General features: G+C 42.4%; 1 protein-coding gene and 1 pseudogene across 3 annotated transcripts; one reads left to right on the top strand and one right to left on the bottom strand.

Annotated features, from left to right (window-relative positions):
- Positions 1-90: 90 nt before the first annotated feature.
- On the bottom strand, positions 91-15,260 carry LOC110498355 (annotated as a pseudogene).
- A 127-nt stretch (positions 15,261-15,387) lies between these two features.
- LOC110497909 (gsk3b interacting protein) lies at positions 15,388-19,117 on the top strand. Of its 3 annotated transcripts, none has more exons than XM_021574369.2 (3): positions 15,388-15,695; positions 16,360-16,599; positions 16,714-19,117. In XM_021574369.2, exons 2-3 carry the CDS (start codon positions 16,363-16,365, stop codon positions 16,870-16,872), a joined length of 396 nt encoding a protein of 131 aa, XP_021430044.1. In that variant the 5' UTR covers positions 15,388-15,695; positions 16,360-16,362; the 3' UTR covers positions 16,873-19,117. The 3 variants fall into 3 exon arrangements, with proteins under 3 accessions (XP_021430044.1, XP_021430046.1, XP_036810759.1); XM_021574371.2 differs by having other exon boundaries at positions 15,556-15,695; positions 16,363-16,599; XM_036954864.1 differs by lacking the exon at positions 15,388-15,695 and having other exon boundaries at positions 16,335-16,599.
- Positions 19,118-19,127: the final 10 nt, after the last annotated feature.

The raw sequence follows: 19,127 nt of genomic DNA on the forward strand, positions 1-19,127 counted from the left end.
CTGTGGGTGTGTCCTATTTTTTATTTTTTTTGCCTCCACTGATGAGCATGTTTATAAACGGAATAACGTTTGGCTTCTCGAGGCAAGATATTTCAGTGGACATTAAATTGTTTATTTCCCTTTTTAAAGAATATCACATGATTTTAATACAAATTGTGAAGATCAACTGTACAGTTATGTACAATAAACAATATTCTCTTATCACATACATTACAATTCCCATTACTTTAACAGTTAGACATTTTTGTATTGAACCACTGTCCAAAACAACTTAGGGTTGTTGAGCATATTTAAAGGCTGCATCACAATTATATCAGCCATCTCAAAAATAAGCACAGATGCCTACAAACATTATTGCAAACATGGGCATGATATTTAAGACTAAGTAGCAGACAGCACAAGACTAAGTACCAGACAGCACAAGAGGATTTAGGGAAAAGTATAGTGACAGTTGTGTAATATAGATGGGCACAGACTGCTTCTCAATTTTATATTTATAAAATGTCAATTTAAACATGACCAAAAAAAATGGCTACATAGACAATTGTGCCACAGGACAGTAGCCTGCAATGCTCTCATAATGTATTTCAGAGTCACTAAACAGCCATAATCAGCAAAAAGTCTGACACCCCCATTTTACTGGTCACAGTTACAACATCAGTTGTAATTGAAAATGAAGATCTATACATTTTAACCACAACACATTACACAATGCTGAGAATGTCTTTTAGGATGCTGTCTGCAAGAAATGTTACATAGAATAGTTAGTTATAAAGCCCACACATATACATGGTACACTGTATAAAATGTTAGGGGACATACACTTCAATAGCTTAGAGCATCTCGTTGAGATATTAGTGTTATTTGACACAACTTAGGATAAGCGAATGTTGAATATGACAAACTACAGATGTGCTGTACTCATCTCTGTACCATGTTAGGATATGATGCACTACTGTTACCATTATGGAAAGATTATCGACATTGAAAACAAGCCAGTCCTATCCTATAGCCAAGGTAATCAATTATGATCTACAGTATGGCACAGTGACCTCTGACTCTGCACACTAGCTGCTCTTACGGGTCCCTTTGTCTAACATATGGTAGTACAACAGTATAATATTACCATGAAGGCACTGCAAGAGAAAATGTGATATAAAAGGTAACACAAGCTGATTCACACTAGTTCCAACTGCCACAAGTCTAATTGTGTTTCATTTACACCAGCACTGACTTTTCAGCGACACTCCATTTTACCTCAAATAATTACATCTGCAGAACCAGATCCTTCCAGCTTGTAATACTCATTGGGCCTTGCAACAGTTGAGGGATGTTTTCTTTGAAGGAAAATACACTGCCCTCATTCTGAACAACCATCAGTTCAGTCATTGGAAAGCCGTCGGCCATCACTCCTCCCCTTGCCACCATTTCTGGGATTCTTCCTGGCGTGCATCTGGGTGAAACTGGTTCCTCATGCCCCCAGCACGTTGTAGGTGGCCTCAGTGGCCATGATGAGAGGCTTGACCACAGATGGGGGGGCTGCTCGTGCTCACGCGTGGCCGTGTCATAGATGGTCAGAGCAGTGTCCGTGATTCCCTGTGGGGAATACGAATATTGAGTATGATTTATTACAGTCATGACAGGTAACTTCATCCTGTATTCAATCTTGTAGTGTGTAACACCAAGCAGCACTACAAGCAGATGAGATGCAAAATGTTAGCATCATGCAAGTTACCTCTTTTACAACACTAAGCGTTGGCTACACCTTCCCGGAGATTAACTGGCTGATGGGACAATCTGTAATGAGAGAACCGTTTTATTCTCTTTGTCTCCCTCTCATCGGATCCTGGAGATGTCATAGGCCGTCTCTGCTGCTGCCTGAAGAGCACAAATCAAACAAATTGTTTTGCATTACATGGAGCTTGATAAACTTGTAACACACAAGTTGAAAAGAGATGCAGGACAGTTACAACCTATACATGTATTTTTGGACTGGGGTGAGTTTTCTTTACCTGGATAGTTCGCACCATGCGATTGGTAAGTTCCAGAGCAGCCATAGCTGTGGAGGTTCCAAAGGAGGCAGTACCACGCTGCAATCGCAATACAATCCGACCATCCTTCCGGTACTGCTCTATCGGGGGCCACACCAAGTCCCTAAATCCCTGGACTGAACACGAGGTGGAAAAGGAAAAGTGTGTTATTATTTGGTTAATGCAAAAAAGGCTGATTAGATCAGGATTTCTGATTTGACTTTGGTTTATTAAGACATCTATACATTAACATACTCTCAGATATACACTGGGTGTACAAAACATTCGACCAGTGGTCGAAAATGGGCCTTTGACGAAAGAGGACAAAGGAGACTGCCACGAATTGTGCAGAGCAACTGGTGGGCTACAGTTAGTCAACTGACTGGCCAGTACAAAATTGTTGCCCAAAGACCCATAAAAGAATGCACAACTCGTCATACCTTGACACGAATGGGGTATTGCAGCTGACGACCTTAGTTTCACTTCTTTCAGCAAAAAAACAAGAAACAGTAGTTGCAGTGGGCTAAGGAACGAAGACACTGGAGAATTGGAAAAACTTTGCCTGGTCTGATGAATCCTGGTTCCTGCTGTTTCACACTAATAGGAGACTAGGGTATGGAGAATGAGCACATGCATCCTTCATGCCACGTGTGGACATTGCAGGCTGGTGGTGATGGTGTGAGGTTTGTTTCCATGGCACACATTGGTCCCCTTGATAAAAGTGGAGCAATGTTTGAATGCCACATGATATCGGAACATCATTGCCAATCCGGTGCATCTCTTCATGGCAGCGGTGTATCCACCTGCGAAGAAAATAAATTCAGTGGCCTGCCCCATCACCAGATCTCAATCCAATTGAGCTGTGGGATGAGATAGAATAAGCAAGTCGGAGGGGAGATCCGCTACCAGCCAACTTGACAACTGTGGGAAGCATTGGAGTCAACATGGGCCAGCACCCCTGTGGAACACTTTCAACACCTTGTAGAGTCCATGCCTCAACAAATTGAGGCTGTTCTGAGGGAAAAAGGGGGTGCAACTCAATATCAGAAAGGTGTTCCTAATGTTTTGTACACTCAGTCTATGTATAACAATAGTCTTTAGGTTGAACCAAAAGCTTAGACTAATTTCCCTTGTGGACCAATTGGCCAAAACAAGCATGCCCTTAGTCATAATATATTGTGTGGTTCTGAGAGGCTTAGGCAGAATCTTCTTTAAAAAAAACAGTAATTTTAGGAACAGGCAAAATACTGTCTGATTTAATAGGTAAATACATTACAGTGCAACACCAGTTTATCAACTTACACATGTCCTACTTACCCAACTGTACCAGCGAGTGGACAGGTCCCACGCCACCCAACAGTCCTGGCAGCTGGTTATTTTTGATGTCGTTCAGCCACTCATTTATTGCATAGGAAAAGAGCTTATCCACTCCCAACAGTCTGGAAGAAAACCAATAATGTTCTTATGGTTTCTGCATACTGTATTTTTTATACTAGACATAATAGATTGTGTGTCATCATTTAACATCAGGAATAACCCAATTAAGTGTTGGTACGTCCTGTCATAACAAATCATACTAATATGAAGGGACTGTACTGATTAAACCTACCCTTGTCTGTAGCATAATCTCCTTAGTTTCAGCTCGGAGCAATTCAACTGTGTCAACCCAATCACAGTCCCAGCAAATGTTCCCTGAAACAGAGGAGCAGTGCAAGAAACATCAGCAAAATATTCTACTGTGAGAGTAAGAAATGCACATTCTTCATAAATGGAGCTTCTGCATTTGAATACTGTACATCATCGCTGGTTAACCAAAATATTGCACAATATGTAGGCTGCACAACACCAGTTGTCAAGTCTGTCAACACTGGAATCCCTGATCACAAAACTGAATGTGTTTGTAAACAGTATGTTTTTAGAGATTGTTAAAACAACATACTTGCTCCATTGAAACGTGTTTTCCATGGTAATCCAGACGAATAGGAACTTCAGAGGTAAACCAAAACTGAGGGAAATCAAACAAATATTTCATAATTTGCTAGCAAAACTCAAAAACGTCATTATTTGTGTGTAGAACACGTATAGTAAGATGAAGATAAGTTATGCCTTAACCCAAATGACATCAGGTGCCTGTCCACCTCTACAGAGTAAGGGACACCTACCTGAAGAAGATGGGCTGGTCAGTGAAGGATGATGCAGTGGCAGCCTCAGCTTCCCCAGTGTTGCTGTTACTGGATAAGGTGAGGCCGTTGATGCTGCAGCGGCTCTGGGCAGGCACAGAGATGATGGGCTCAGAGTCCTGGCTCCCACCTCCATGCTTAGTGAAGCTGCAGGACACCAGATGGCTTCTTCATTGAAACGCACAGGGCTGCAGACCAACAAATGCATCATCGAGGGTGAACATTTTGCTCGGAGACAAATCATGAAATTATTCAAATCTACTCAATATGCTACATTGTTCATAATGTACAAGCCTCTAGCCAAGGATCTTTTACCTTCTTGATCAGGTGGAGAAAATCTCAACTTCAGCAGCAAGGTTGGAAAAGAAGTCTTTCAAGAAAAACAATGCATCCTACAAGGAAATAAAAAAGCCAAGGTAATTTCAAAGGGATCAATAGTATAACTGAAAATGTGTTAAATGAGAGCATGTGAAAGCATTACATTTCCATGCCTTGAAATCTTTTGGAAACCTCAGAAAGAGGTATGATTAACTGGATAAAACCAGCATGTTTATCTCTGGCTCACCTGATCGATGTTGAGACGAAGGGGCATGAGTGAGACTCGCAGACAGCATTCCAGGGGTGCTTGACCTGTCTCTGGACACATGTGCAGAGCCCGAACTGTTAGCTGCAAGAAAACAAAGAACAATATATAATATTAAGCAAATGTTTTTATCCAAAGTGACTTACAGTCACGCGTGCATACATTTTAAAGTATGAGTGGTTCTGGGATTAAAACCCACTATCCTGGCGTTGCTGGAGCCATGTTCTACCAACTGAGCTACAGAGAACCACAAACAAACACATTCAGCATAACCATGCCTTAACCACTATCATGTCTTTAATGTGACCACAATCACATGGACATTACTCTACATCAATCAAATGCATTTATAAAGCCCTTCTTACATCAGCTGATGTCACAAAGTGCTGTACAGAAACCCAGCATAAAACCCCAAACAGCAAGCAATGCAGGTGTAGAAGCACGGTGGCTAGGAAAAACTCCTTAGAAAGGCCAGAACCTAGGAAGAAACTTAAGAGAGGAACCAGGCTATGAGGGGTGGCCAATCCTCTTCTGGCTGTGCCAGGTGGAGATTATAACAGAACATGGTCAAGATGTTCAAATGTTCATAGATGACCAGCAGGGTCAAATAATAATAATCACAGTGGTTGTCGAGGGTGCAACAGGTCAGCACCTCAAGAGTAAATGTCAGTTGGCTTTTCATAGCCAATCATTCAGAGTCTCTCTATATGCATAATGTCTCTCACCATGTTGGAGTGGGCAGTGCGGGGCATCTCCTTTCTGGAGTAGAGGTACAGGAACTTGTTCATCTGGGAGATGGCCAGTCTGTCTCTGATCTCCAGGTCCTGGCGGGACTGCACAAATATTTTCAGGTCTCTCCAGAGATGTTTGATCAGGTTCAAGTCTGGGCTCTGGCTGGGCCACTCAAGGACATTCAGAAACATGTCCCGAAGCCACTCCTGCGTTGTCTTGGCTGTGTGTAGGGTCGTTGTCCAGTTGGAAGGTGTTCTGGAGCAGGTTTTCATTAAGGATCTGTCTGTACTTTGCTCCATTCATCTTTCCCTCGATCCTGACTCGTGTCCCAGTCCCTAACGCTAACAAACATCCCCACAGCATGATGCTGCCACCACCATGCTTCACCGTAGGGATGGTGCCTGGTTTCCTCCAGATGTTACGCTTGGCATTCAGGCCAAAGAGTTCAATCTTGGTTTCATCAGACCAGATAATCTTAATTCTCATGGTCTGAGAGTCCTTTAGGTGACTTTTGGCAAACTCAAGTGGGCTGTCATGTGCTTTTTACTGAAGAGAAAGGCCTGATTGGTGGAATGCTGCAGAGATGGTTGTCCTTAAGGAAAGTTCTCCCATTTCCACAGAGGAAGCTCTGTGCTCTGGAGCTCCGTCAGAGTGACCATCGGGTTCTTGGTCACTATCCTGACCAAGGCCTTTCTCCCGCGATTGCGCAGTTCGGCCCGGAGGCCAGCTCTTGGACGAGTCTTGGTGGTTCCAAACTTCTCACATTTAAGAATGACGGAGGCCACTGTGTTGTTGGGGACATTCAATGCTGCAGAAATGTTTAGGTACCCTTCCCCAGATCTGTGCCTCGACACAATCCTGTATTGGAACTCTATGGACAATTCCTTCGACCTCGTGTCTTGGTTTTTGCTCTGACATGCACTGTCAACTGTGGGACCTTATATAGACAGGTGTGTGCCTTCTCAAACCATGTCCAATCAATTGAATTTACCACAGGTGGACTCCACTCAAGTTGTAGAAACATCTCAAGGATGATCAATGGAAACAGGATGCACCTGAGCTCAATTTCGAGTGTCTTAAAGCAAAGTGTCTGAATACTTAAAGTATTTCTGCTTTTTATTTTTAATATTTACAACTTTTCTTTACTTTCGCTTTGTCATTATGGGGTACTCTATGTAGATTGATGAGGAAAAAAATGTCTAATGTAACAAAATTAGGAAAAAGTCAAGGGTTCTGAATACTTTCCGAATGCACTGTAGTCAATCAACAGCACCTGTAGTCTAGTGAGCAGCTCCACAAGTGGAGATGAAGGGTGGTGACTGAGGCAGGGGGGGGGGTGTAACCCAACACAGGCTCATCAGAAACATTCAGGAAGTCTATGATCTGTTACACACAACCAAGAATCACTGATCAGTCAGGAGTATGGTTCATCTGTTCAAAGGGATGCTTAAGCTGTATGACTAAGATAAGTTGTGGCATTGAACTGTACACAAACAACACCTTGGATTAACAGGTGTTGAGTTTACCTGGTCATACCAGCCCAGTTTGGGGGGGAACCACTCGGTGCTGGAGTGTGGCCCCTTTCATTCCCACCTCAATCAGGAACTCCTGCAGAGGAAACCCAGACCAACAGTGAGAAAATACAGTTGAAGTCGGAAGTTTACATACACTTAGGTTGGAGTCATTAAAACTAGTTTTTCTACCACTCCACAACTTTCTTGTTAACAAACTATAGTTTTGGCAAGTTGGTTAGGACATCTACTTTGTGCATGACACAAGTCATTTTTCCAACAATTATTTACAGACAGATTATTTCACTTCTAATTCCCTGTATCACAATTCCAGGGGGTCAGAAGTTTACATACACTAAGTTGACTGTGCCTTTTAAACAGCTTGGAAAATTCCAGAAGATGATGTCATGGCTTTAGAAGCTTCTGATAGGCTAATTGACATAATTTGAGTCAATTAGAGGTGTACTCAGTGCCTCTTTGCTTGACATCATGGGAAAATCAAAAGAAATCAGCCAAGACCTCAGAAAAAAAAATGGTAATTGTAGACCTCCACAAGTCTGGTTCATCCTTGGGAGCAATTTCCAAACGCCTGAAGGTACCACGTTCATCTGTACGTACAATAGTACGCAAGTATAAACATCATGGGACCACGCAGCCATCATACCACTCAGGAAGGAGACGCGTTCTGTCTCATAGAGATGAACGTATTTGTGCGGAAAGTGCAAATCAATCCCAGAACAGCAGCAAAGGACCGTGTGAAGATGCTGGAGGAAACAGGTACAAAAGTATCTTTATCCACAGTAAAACGAGTCCTATATCGACATATCCTGAAAGGCCGCTCAAGGAAGAAGCCACTGCTACAAAACCGCCATAAAAAAGCCAGACTACGGTTTGCAACTGCACATGGGGAGAAAATGTCCTCTGGTCTGATGAAACAAAAATGTAACTGTTTGGCCATTATGGCCATCGTTGTGTTTGGAGGAAAGGGGGAGGGAGGCTTGCAAGCCAAAGAACACCATCCCAACCGTGAAGCACGGGGGTGGCAGCATCATGTTGTGAGGGTGCTTTGCTGCAGGAGAGACTGTTGCACTTCACAAAATAGATGGCATCATGAGGATGGAAAATTATGTGGATATATTGAAGCAACATCTCAAGACATCAGTTAGGAAGTTAAAGCTTGGCCGCAAATGGGTCTTCCAAATGGACAATGACCCCAAGCATACTTCCAAAGTTGTGGCAAAATGCCTTAAGGACAACAAAGTCAAGGTATTGGAGTGGTCATCACAAAGCCCTGACCTCAATCCTATACAAAGTTTGCGGGCAGAACTGAAAAAGCGTGTGCAAGCAAGGAGGCCTACAAACCTGACTCAGTTACACCAGCTCTGTCAGGAGGAATGGGCCAACATTCACCCAACTTATTGTGGGAAGGTTGTGGAAGGCTTCACGAAACATTTGACCCAAGTTAAACAATTTAAAGGCAATGCTACCAAATATTAATAGTGTATGTACACTTCTGACCCACTGGGAATGTGATGAAAGAAATAATAGCTGAAATAAATCATTCTCTCTACTATTGTTCTGACATTTCACATTCTTAAAATAAAGTGGTGATCCTAACTGACCTAAGACAGAGATTTTTACTAGGACTAAATGTCAGGAATTGTGAAAAACTGAGTTCAACTGTACACCTTAGCCAAAAACATGTAAACTCAGTTTTTCACAATTCCTGACATTTTTGGCTGATTTCTTTTGATTTTCCCATGATGTCAAGCAAAGAGGCACTGAGTTTGAAGGTAGGCCTTGAAATACATCCACAGGTACACCTCCAATTGACTCAAATGATGTTAATTAGCGTATCAGAAGCTTCTAAAGCAGTGACATAATTTTAGGGAATTTTCCAAGCTGTTTAAAGGTACAGTCAACTTAGTGTATGTAAACTTCTGACCCGCTGGATCTGTGATACAGTGAATTATACGTGAAATAATTTGTCTGTAAACAATTGTTGGAAAAATGACTTGTGTCATGCACAAAGTAGATGTCCTAACTGACTTGCCAAAACTATAGTTTGTTAACAAGAAATTTGTGGATTGGTTGAAAAACGAGTTTTAATGACTCTAACCTAAGTGTATGTAAACTTCTGACTTCAACTGTATATCCTCATTATTGTTATTTTATTGTGATTACAATATATTTTTTTAACTTTAGTTTATTCATTTCTCCATTTTCTTAAAACTGCATTGTTGGTTACGGGCTTGTAAGTAAGCCTTTCACGGTAAGGTCTACACCTGATTTATTTAGTGCATGTGACAAATTTATTGTTGATCAATAATTATGTTAAAATTAGTGTTTCAATAATGATGTGTTCCTACCTCCTCATTCTCATAACCCGGCGTGAGGAAAAGGGGGAGGGTTTAGCCTTCCCAAAGTCACAGACATCATTCAGTGAGTGGGCTCCCCCTCCCACCTCCTCTTCCTCACCCGGGGATTGGTCTTCAGCCTCCTCGTTCTCCTCAGCAGTCACACGCTCCAGGATGGAGTGGACAGCGGTGGGGTTGACTTTCAGCACCACTCTGGAGGGACAGGGGAGGGTTAGTAAGGAGTTTCACAACATCTAAGGATTAAGGTGTAGGTATGACATGAAGCAGTACAGTACTACATGGACAGGTGTACAGTACCTGGGCCAGTCAAACTTCCCACTGTCAGAGATGGTCATGTTTCCATCCATAGTGTGGGAGACCCTGAGGAACCTGCCTTCAGGCTGGTCTTCCTTTTCCTGAACCTCCCTGTGAAAATTGATGAAAAATTAGTACATGAATGATGTGTATCAAAAGTGGTTCTGGTTTTGAGGCTACTCTGTCCATTAGCAGCTGGATGACACATACCGACTAGCTCCTTGAAGGTGAGCTCCATCTTGGTCTGCTCCCCTGTGAACTCTGTCTTCACCTCCAGGTCCTCCAGGTCCAGGTACAGAACCTTCTTCTGCGAGGACTTCTTAAACCAGGGGCCCCTCTCCTGGTCCGAGCGCAGGTCTGGGATAGGGAAGCGCACCACCAGGCTCAACACAGGCGTTGACTGTTATCGACAAGTGGGTGTTGGCCGGAGTACGGCTGTCATCAAGGAAGACCTCTGTAAAGGCCTTGTGCTGTGGGGTGGAAGCAGAAAACAGCATTTGATGTGATGTTTTTCATATTTACTGCAACAACAGGCAACTCCTTCAAACACAAGTTTACAAAAATCTTTACAATGTAGAAATGCTGATATGACTGCTAAAAAGCCCTGAAAGAGCCTTGAGACAAAGTAGTGTGAAGACAGTCCTCACCAAGCTGACATGTTTATTATAGGACGTGTATATGTGAGAGGCCATCATCTCCGCAGTGACCAGCTTCTGTGGCTGCAGCAGAGAGTTGAGGCGGTCCACAATGCTGATATCCACTTCAGAGCAGACCGCCCCCAACTCCACCTGAAAGTCAGCCTTCCTGGGCATGGTACCCAAACGCACCTGTCAGCCCTGGACAAAGGAGTGTAAGGGGGTACTGTATCAGGCACTGTACAGAATTAGTTACATACAATGTGGGCCGAATCCTAACTTGAGATCCACACATGTAATTTCAATTCCCACACAAATCTCCCTTTGACATTAATGCATAAGTGATGCAAAATTAAGTTTCATTTACTTGAGTGTTGCAAATTGGGTTGCGGAACTGGGAATCCAATCACAGTGCATTCATTGCAGCTTCTAATCTCACTAAGATGTGCTCTTACCTGCGGCCCTCTGCATTCAGACAGTTTGTAGTGCAGGTGGAGGCAGATGGCAGATGGTGCCTCAGCGGTGACAGGGGTGTCAAATGTCAGGAGCTGAGGTATGACAGACAGAGAGAACATAAATGCATCTCTATAAGCACATGTATGCCTAGATCCCAAAATGTATTTGAACATCAGTTACAATATCAAATCCAATCAAAGTGTATGTCACATGCGCTGAATACAACAGGTGAAGAAGACCTTACAGTGAAATGCTAACTTACAAGCCCTTAACCAACAATGCAGTTTTAAGAAAATACCAACAACAAACAAAGTAAGAGATAAGAATAACAAATTATTAAAGAGCAGGAGTAAATAACAAAAGTGGGGCTTTGTACAGGGGGTACAGGTACAGAGTAAATGTGCGGGGGCACCGGTGTCGAGGTAATTTAGGTAATATGTACATGTGGGTAGAGTTATTAAAGTGACTATGCATGGATAATTGCAGAGAGTAAGCAGCAGTGTTCTGGGGGAGGGGGCAAGGCAAATAGTCTGGGTAGCCATTTGATTAGCTGTTCAGGAGTCTTATGGCTTGGGGGAAGAAGCTATTTAGGAGCCTCTTGGACCTAGAGTTGGCGCTCCGGTACCGCTTGCTGTGCAGTAGCAGAGACAACAGTCTATGACTAGGGTGGCAGGAGTCTTACAATTTTTAGGGCCTTCCCCTGACACCGCCTGGTATAGAGGACCTGGATGCCAGGAAGCTTGATCCCAGTGATGTACTGGGGCCGAACGCACTACCCTCTGTAGTGCCTTGCGGTCGGAGGCCGAGCATTTACCATACCAGGCAGTGATGCAACCCGTCAGGATGCTCTCGATTGTGCAGCTGTAAAACCTTCTGAGGATCTGAGGACTCATGCCAAATCTTTTCAGTCTCCTGAGGGGGAATATATATTTTGTTATACCCTCTTCACAACTGTCTTGGTGTGCTTGGACCATGTTAGTTTGTTGGTGATGTGGACACCAAGGAACTTCAAGCTCTCAACCTGCTCCACTGCAGCCCTGTCGATGAGAATGGGGGCATGCTCGGTCCTCCTTTTTCTATAGTCCACGATCATCTCCTTTGTCTTGATCACGATGAGGGAGAGGTTGTTGTCCTTGCACCACAAAATCAGGTCTCTGACCTCCCCCCTATAGGCTGTCTCATCGTTGTCAGGCTTACCACTGTTGTCATCAGCAAACTTAATGATGGTGTTGGAGTCGTGCCTGGCCGTGCAGTCATGAGTGAACAGGGAGTACAGGAGGGGACTGAGAACGCACCCCTGAGGGGCCCCCGTGTTGAGGATCAGCGTGGCGGATGTGTTGTTACCTACCCTTACCACCTGGGGGCTGCCCGTCAGGAAGTCCAGGATCCAGTTGCAGGGGAGGTGTTTATTCCCAGGGTCCATAGCTTAGTGATGAGCTTTGAGGGCACTATCGTTTTGAACGATGAGCTGTAGTCAATGAATAGCATTCTCCTCTTGTCCAGGTGTGAAAGGGCAGTGTGGAGTGCAATAGAGATTGCATCATCTGTAGATCTGTTGATGCAGTATGTAAATTGGAGTGGGTCTAGGGTTTCTGGGATAATTGTGTTTATAGGCTGCAGAGAGCGCAATCACAGTCGTCTGGAACAGCTGATGCTCTCATGCATGTTTCAGCGTTACTTGCCTCAAAGCAAGCATAGAAGTAGTTTAGCTCGTCTGGTAGGCTCATGTCCCTGGGCAGCTCTCGGCTGTGCTTCCCTTTGTAGTCTGTAATAGTTTGCAGACCCTGCCACATCCAACGAGTGTCGGAGCCGGTGTAGTACGATTCGATCTTAGTCCTGTATTGACGCTTTGCCTGTTTGATGGTTCATCAGACAGCATAGCGGGATTTCTTATAAGCTTCTGGGTTAGAGTCCTGCTCCTTGAAACCGGGACTCTAGCTTAGTGCCAATGTTGCCTGGTTGGTGTATGTATGTACAGTCACTGTAGGGACGACGTCCTCGATGCACTTATTGATAAAGCCAGTGACTGGGACAGTTCAATTCTGCCACTAAGGTGACCGATCTGCATGGGTTTAAAGAGTGTTGCTGAGGAAACAGGCTTTGTGCACTGGGGGTGTGGCTCACAGATGATTCTAGGGTTCCAGCTGTGGGATAGCTTGGCCCCTGTCTCCTGGGGGGGTGCAAAAAGGGGGTGCGTTAGTATAGGTTCTCTATGCTTCCAAACTACACAGAGGATTATTTTAATGTAGACTCACTGTTGGGGTGGGTGAGGACTTGAAGCCGGCTCTAGCCGCCTCTGAGAACTCGTCCCAGAAGACGGTGACTCCCTCCAGCTGCAAGTTTTTATGTGCAAATGTGGTGGGTTGGTGCACATTTACACTGGAGCTTTCACCAGTCTCATCACAGTAAACAATCCTGAACAACACAACACAGATAAGGATGTAAGAGCTCATGTAGAGTGTAAATGTATGGAAAAATGCTAAATGAAATCAGAAATACCCAAGTTAAAGGTATTAGGCACTAGTTCAAGATAAAATGTGCAATTAGTTCCCTACTTGTAACCTCAACTTACTTGTTGATGTGCAACAAGACCGATTCCTGTTTTGGAATTTTCTGGAAAATGTTAGATTCTGAGAACAGTGTCCAAAAAAGTCACCTTGACCCTTCTCAGAACTAATGAAATGACAAAGAAGACTTTGTTATCAATCCTCTGATGCTTGGAAAGAAAGCCCACTCAAGTGTTGTTGTATGGTAATGATCTACCACACCCGTCTCTATGGTCTCTGCAAACCTCTCCAATCCCTCCAATGGCTGGAAGCTCTCCCCCAAGTCATCTGTTAGTCTCTAGCTCAGACACTCTTTGGCAAGCTGCATGCTGCTCGTCATGAAGCTGGACCAATACATGGTTTCCATACCTGAGGCTAGTGGCACACAAGGGTCAACATTGTCAACATGGTTTATTTATCTGTAGTCGATGTGAAATCGCTAGCTAGTTAGCTGTGTGTGCACTAGTAGCAGCCATAATGCAATGATGATGATGAAGAGACAGAGATGGAGGTGATTGAGGGGATCCCTTGATTGAGGTGTCCCCTCACCCATACGTGGTCTGGGTCTGAACACCATCTCCAACCCCTTGACTTCCAGGGCACAGTTCTCCTGCAGCAGACACCCATGGTACGGTCAGAGAGATGGTCTGGATGAAGCCCTCTATTACCTTGAAGGGGGCATCCACTGAATCAAGGATCTCATTTAAAGACTGAGGGGGGAGAAAAAGCTCTCAGGCAAAGGTACACTGTCAGTATGTATGTCAATACAAATCCCATTATTAATATTTGCTTAGTTACATAACAAAGGTTGAACTTACCCACTTGTCCAACGGCACTTGTGCCAGTGATCCAGTGCCTTGATAGAGGTCTAAACTAAGCTGATCTAAGCTCAGCTTCTCTTGTAGGAAATTGCCCAAATACCGATGCAAAAGGTATCTGCATGCCCGCTTCTTTATAGATTCAGAAAATGGCCAAGTCATGTTGGTCTGATAATTGTGGTGGCTTCCAAATGGCTGTTGAATTCAGTATTCAACAAATATGTTGTATGGAGAAAAATGATCTTCAAATAATTTAGCATTGGTAGTATCAGTCTTGTCATTCTAATGACTTCCAAAAGACAGGAAAACATCATTTTACACACAGAGAGAAGGAGATACGTGGCAATAATTTCAACTTCAGTTTGCCGTACCTGCCAATGAGATGAAACATAACATTTAAACTCTCAACTATACATTTGATCACCACACTAGATGACAAGTTATTCAGTACCAGTAAGTTACCATGTACAGTAGCAATATTATTGTCACTCGTAGGAGAGGTAGACCGCATTACTGTTAGTAGCTGCATGTTAGTTACATCACCCTAACCCTTAATTCTAAGCTTCGGGCTAAAATCGAAACCGAATGGGTGGCATTATCAGCTAGCCAAAACGGTCTCTGGCATCACGTCATTGCTTGCTAACGCCGGGTGTCTGCTCACTTGATAATCCTGTCCATACCGCTAACTGAAAAAATCCGACATCTAGGTTTATTTTAATGGTTTGACAATACTGCTAGCCCCAAAATAATCTTACAGTTTGATATCAATGATGTAGTTAGTACGACAGGCTTGTAGGGTATGTCAATGGCTATCAAATTAAGTCCCCACAGCATCGACTTGTTGTTTCTCGTCTGTGATTGTTTATTAGTTAGCAGCGAGCTAGCATTAACCTCTTTAACATCTTGAATATAGCTCAACTGACATGGTAAGGCAGTATGTTTACATGTCATATAATGGGTTCTATATAGCAATTTAATCACATAATAGCTTTCATTTCTCACATTCTGTATGAATGGTTTACAAACAGTTTCATGACTCCACAACGTTGACGCTTTCCACGTTCCGCTGTACGTAAAAAGACAGACGGAAGTACACATTCAAACTCCACCCCCGTTCTGCGTAAATCAACTAAAAAATGTTACTGCGCATATGCTTCTAGCAAAGCCTTTTCATCCACAAGCCATTCCACTTGAACTTTTTCGCATGACTTCTGAATAATTGCAATGTTGAAAGAGAAGGTGTTATCACAATATTTAACTACGGTGGTGTTAAAACAGAACAACTGGCATTGATCAGAATATTTTGATAACTGGAATTGTGAGTCGTTACTGATTGTCCTGTTTGTGACAATCTTGATTATTATTATTTTAAATTATTTTGTTATTGATAGTGTTAATGAATAATTTCCAAAGTACGCTTTGGCAATATCTACATTGTTAAGTCATGCTGATAAAGCAATAGAAATTGAAATCTTCATGACAGAAATCTTTGTTGATCACCCGGAAGTACAGTAAAAACAACCACGGAGGAGGTGAGTATAACGCAGCTAGAAAAACTCATTTGACAAAAATGACAATATTTCCTGAGACTGTTGACGTTTACAATAATTCATGATCATGTCATTGTAAAAACAATTCCTACTAAAAAGAGAACCCATAGCCACGGATAATGGCTGCTATTGACCGTAAGCTAGCTAGCAAGCTAACATGGTGTTGATGGTGGACTGTCTTGTCACTGAATGATAAGTGGTAAACAGTAATAACTATGTTATTGGATACTAGCGCTAGTCATACTCTAACTCATCACAATAGTTTTCACATTATTCATTAATTAATTCAAAACAATCACAACACACCAGCCTTCAAAGCTCTACTAATGTTTGTTAAAAATCACGGACTGGGCCCACCCACCAAAAATAGTAAACCCTTGAGCTAACGTTAGGTGGATTCCATGATGGTGGAACTTGCTTGTATCATCTACCTCCTTGAACATAGTGCGAGGAACGTTCATTTGAAGCTTTACATCTTAGTTTACAATGTATCCGATGACCACAAAAACACATGTATTATTGTATGATAAAACACTTGTAGTTAAAACAGTTGTACTTAGCTAGCATATAGCTACTATACTTCATTTTCTGATTGCACCTTTAACCTCACAGTTGTGTCTGGTGTTTTTGTGTGTGTCTGGTGAAGAAGATGGAGATAGACTACCAACCAGAGGACTCGCCTGTCTCCTTATTCGATGAAGACTGTATTGATCACGTGAAGGACATGAGGTTGGAAGCAGAGGCAGTGGTCAGCGATGTGTTATTCGCCGTGTCTGAAATGTATGTGTCCTCAAATTTGGACAGTGCTTTGGCTGTGGCCTACATCAACGTGGAAACAAGAGAGGGCAATCGCTATTGCCTTGAGCTCAATGAAGCTGGACTAAGGGTGAGGGATATCAACAGTATTTAATTTGTGCCATTATTTGATTTGTGCTGTTCAGCTGTTATTCTGTGTAGGCCTACTGGTATATGATTGACACTCTCTATTTTTATCTTACAGGTGGTTGGCTACGCTTTTGACCAGGTGGATGAGAGCTTGAGCACCCAATACTTTGAGACTATTTATTCACTGCTGGATACCCTCAGCCCAGGCTACAGAGAAGCTTTTGGGAATGCCCTGCTACAGCGATTGGAGAGGCTGCAGCAAAATGGACAATGAAAGACCAAATGGAGCTAATGATGTGGAAGTGAAACAAGGGTTGTAGGGACATCAATTGTACTATATGAATACAAACATAGCAACCTTTCTCATCAGGTTATTGACCAGACATCTAGCTACTACTACAGTACTAATGTACTACTAAAAGGCTCTGCGTGGTCAATCCGACGTCTGCAGTGACCATACTGCATTTATTGCGATACGGCCTCTGCAGAAGTCAGGGCATTTATACTTCTTGCGCTTAGAGGAGTAGAGCAGAGCTGTTATGAAGGAAGTGAGTTTGTGTATATACAGGACCTCCCGCCCCACCTACCATCAACCAATTATGTCAATGTGGAGCTATACAGAGCCCTCCGCATTGGGTTTCATATTCATGTTATTCACAGCAATGATTTAGACCTGCTGTGTCAGTCTGTGATCAGGATTATCTTCTGTCATCATTCACATTCAGGTTTCGTGGCTTTTGTAAAGAACTGTCTGTTTGACAGTATGCCGCAGTGTTTACACCCCCCCCCCGAACTCTCACACTTCATTAACCCTGCTGTACTTCTACATAGGTAGATTATACTTTAAGTATGTTACTTAAGGGCCTCCCAAGTGGAACAAATGTCTAAGGCACTTCATCACTATGCTAGAGGTGTCACTACAGACCCGGGTTCGATCCCAGGCTGTGTCGCAGCCGGCCAGGCGCATGCATGCTGATTACCATCGCCAGTTGTACGGCGCGAGCAGTCCGGCTTGGCAGGGTTGTGTTTTGGAGGATGCATGGCTCTCGACCTTCGCCTCTCCTGAGTCTTTAAGGGAGTTGCAGCGATGGGACAAGACTGTAACTACTAATTGGGGAGAAAAAGTACCAAAAATATATACAAATTCAAAATGTATGTTACTTAATGAAGTTGTCCTCTGCCATCCACTGAAATAAGTATATTTGGCCTTTTATGTACATCAGCGAGTGCATGTCCCATTGAAACAGCCAAAGAGAGAGAAAGAAGATGTGGGGATTGTTTTCAAAATCCATCAACCACCCCCTCTGATGTTATGACTCATAAACTGCCTTAATGATTGACCATGGTATGCTCTTTGGCAAAATAATGTAAAGTACAAATCATTTACATAACCCATGTCTTAGTTACTGAAGTGTTCATTGTTGTCATGGTAGTTAAACATTTATTTTTTGTCACTTTTCATTTAACACTCCTGAGTTTTGAATAACATTAAGAAGGGTCAAATATTATTCCAAACAGTCAAGTGGCCATTATTAGAAGGGTTTCAAGGTCTGCTTTTGTTATTTGGGCAAATCTAATTTATGCATTTCAAACAAGGAAATTCATTTTCATTTACTATTCACATTACTGTTATGAATACTAAATACAGATGTTGGTATTGACCTGATAGTTTGAGAAGAGGTCAGATGAGGGAGACATTTTATGAAAAATGTGAGCTACAGTTTTGTGTGGTTGAATTGAGGACTTCCTGGTGTCTGTCATATAGTATATTCTCATTTATGTTTCTCTGTTAAGTACCCCAAGCTATCATACTTTTTAGGCAAACAATTAAAGCACCTGAAGATGAGTTGAAGAAGATGTATCATTGATAAACAAACTGATTTTAGTTCCTCAGTAAAAAGCACAGAAGATATGAGTGTTTACTACTGATTCCACAACTGAGAGTCAACAGTATTTTAATTAATTCAGATTTTGTGAAGATGCTTGAGGATGTTGGCTCCAAGTCCTATCAGTTTTACAGTTCTGGTCATTTTCCACAGTTATCGTAATTTGTGTTGAGAATTTAGTTGTGTGTGAAATAAATGATCGCCCATTGTAGTGTAATTTAAATTTACTTAGTATCAAATCAGTTTACCCTGTGAATGTCATTAGAATTTTTACTGTCATTGTTTGAAGCTGACATTATTGCAGACCAACAAAAGCTAGTTAAATACATTTAATTTCCTTGTAATCTGCAATTTTGTTGCACTTATTGCTTTTGAAATGAGTGATGTGTGTGCATCGGTTTTTACCAAGGTGAATGAGTAAACCCAGTTATCCCATGTAATAAATTCTTAGGATCTTGAGAATGCTGAGGCATGTGTTATGTTATTTTATTTGGTTATGAGCTTTGAAAGTTCAACAGCATTTTATTTTGAGACATTTGCTTGTCCTTAATGCTAATCAGATGTGAAGGCAAATTACCAAAAAGGTAAAACTATAATACTACAAAATGTAACATTAAATAAAGACTATTATATGTAACTATTT

The sequence above is a fragment of the Oncorhynchus mykiss genome, chromosome 19 (genome assembly GCF_013265735.2).
Source record: "Oncorhynchus mykiss isolate Arlee chromosome 19, USDA_OmykA_1.1, whole genome shotgun sequence".
Taxonomy (NCBI): domain Eukaryota; kingdom Metazoa; phylum Chordata; class Actinopteri; order Salmoniformes; family Salmonidae; genus Oncorhynchus; species Oncorhynchus mykiss.

Coding starts and splice junctions, on each gene's coding strand:
- LOC110497909 (XM_021574369.2), top strand. CDS start 16,363: ATGGAGATAGACTACCAACCAGAGGACTCGCCTGTCTCCTTATTCGAT. Junction 16,600..16,713: donor TCAATGAAGCTGGACTAAGG/GTGAGGGATATC, acceptor TTTATCTTACAG/GTGGTTGGCTACGCTTTTGA.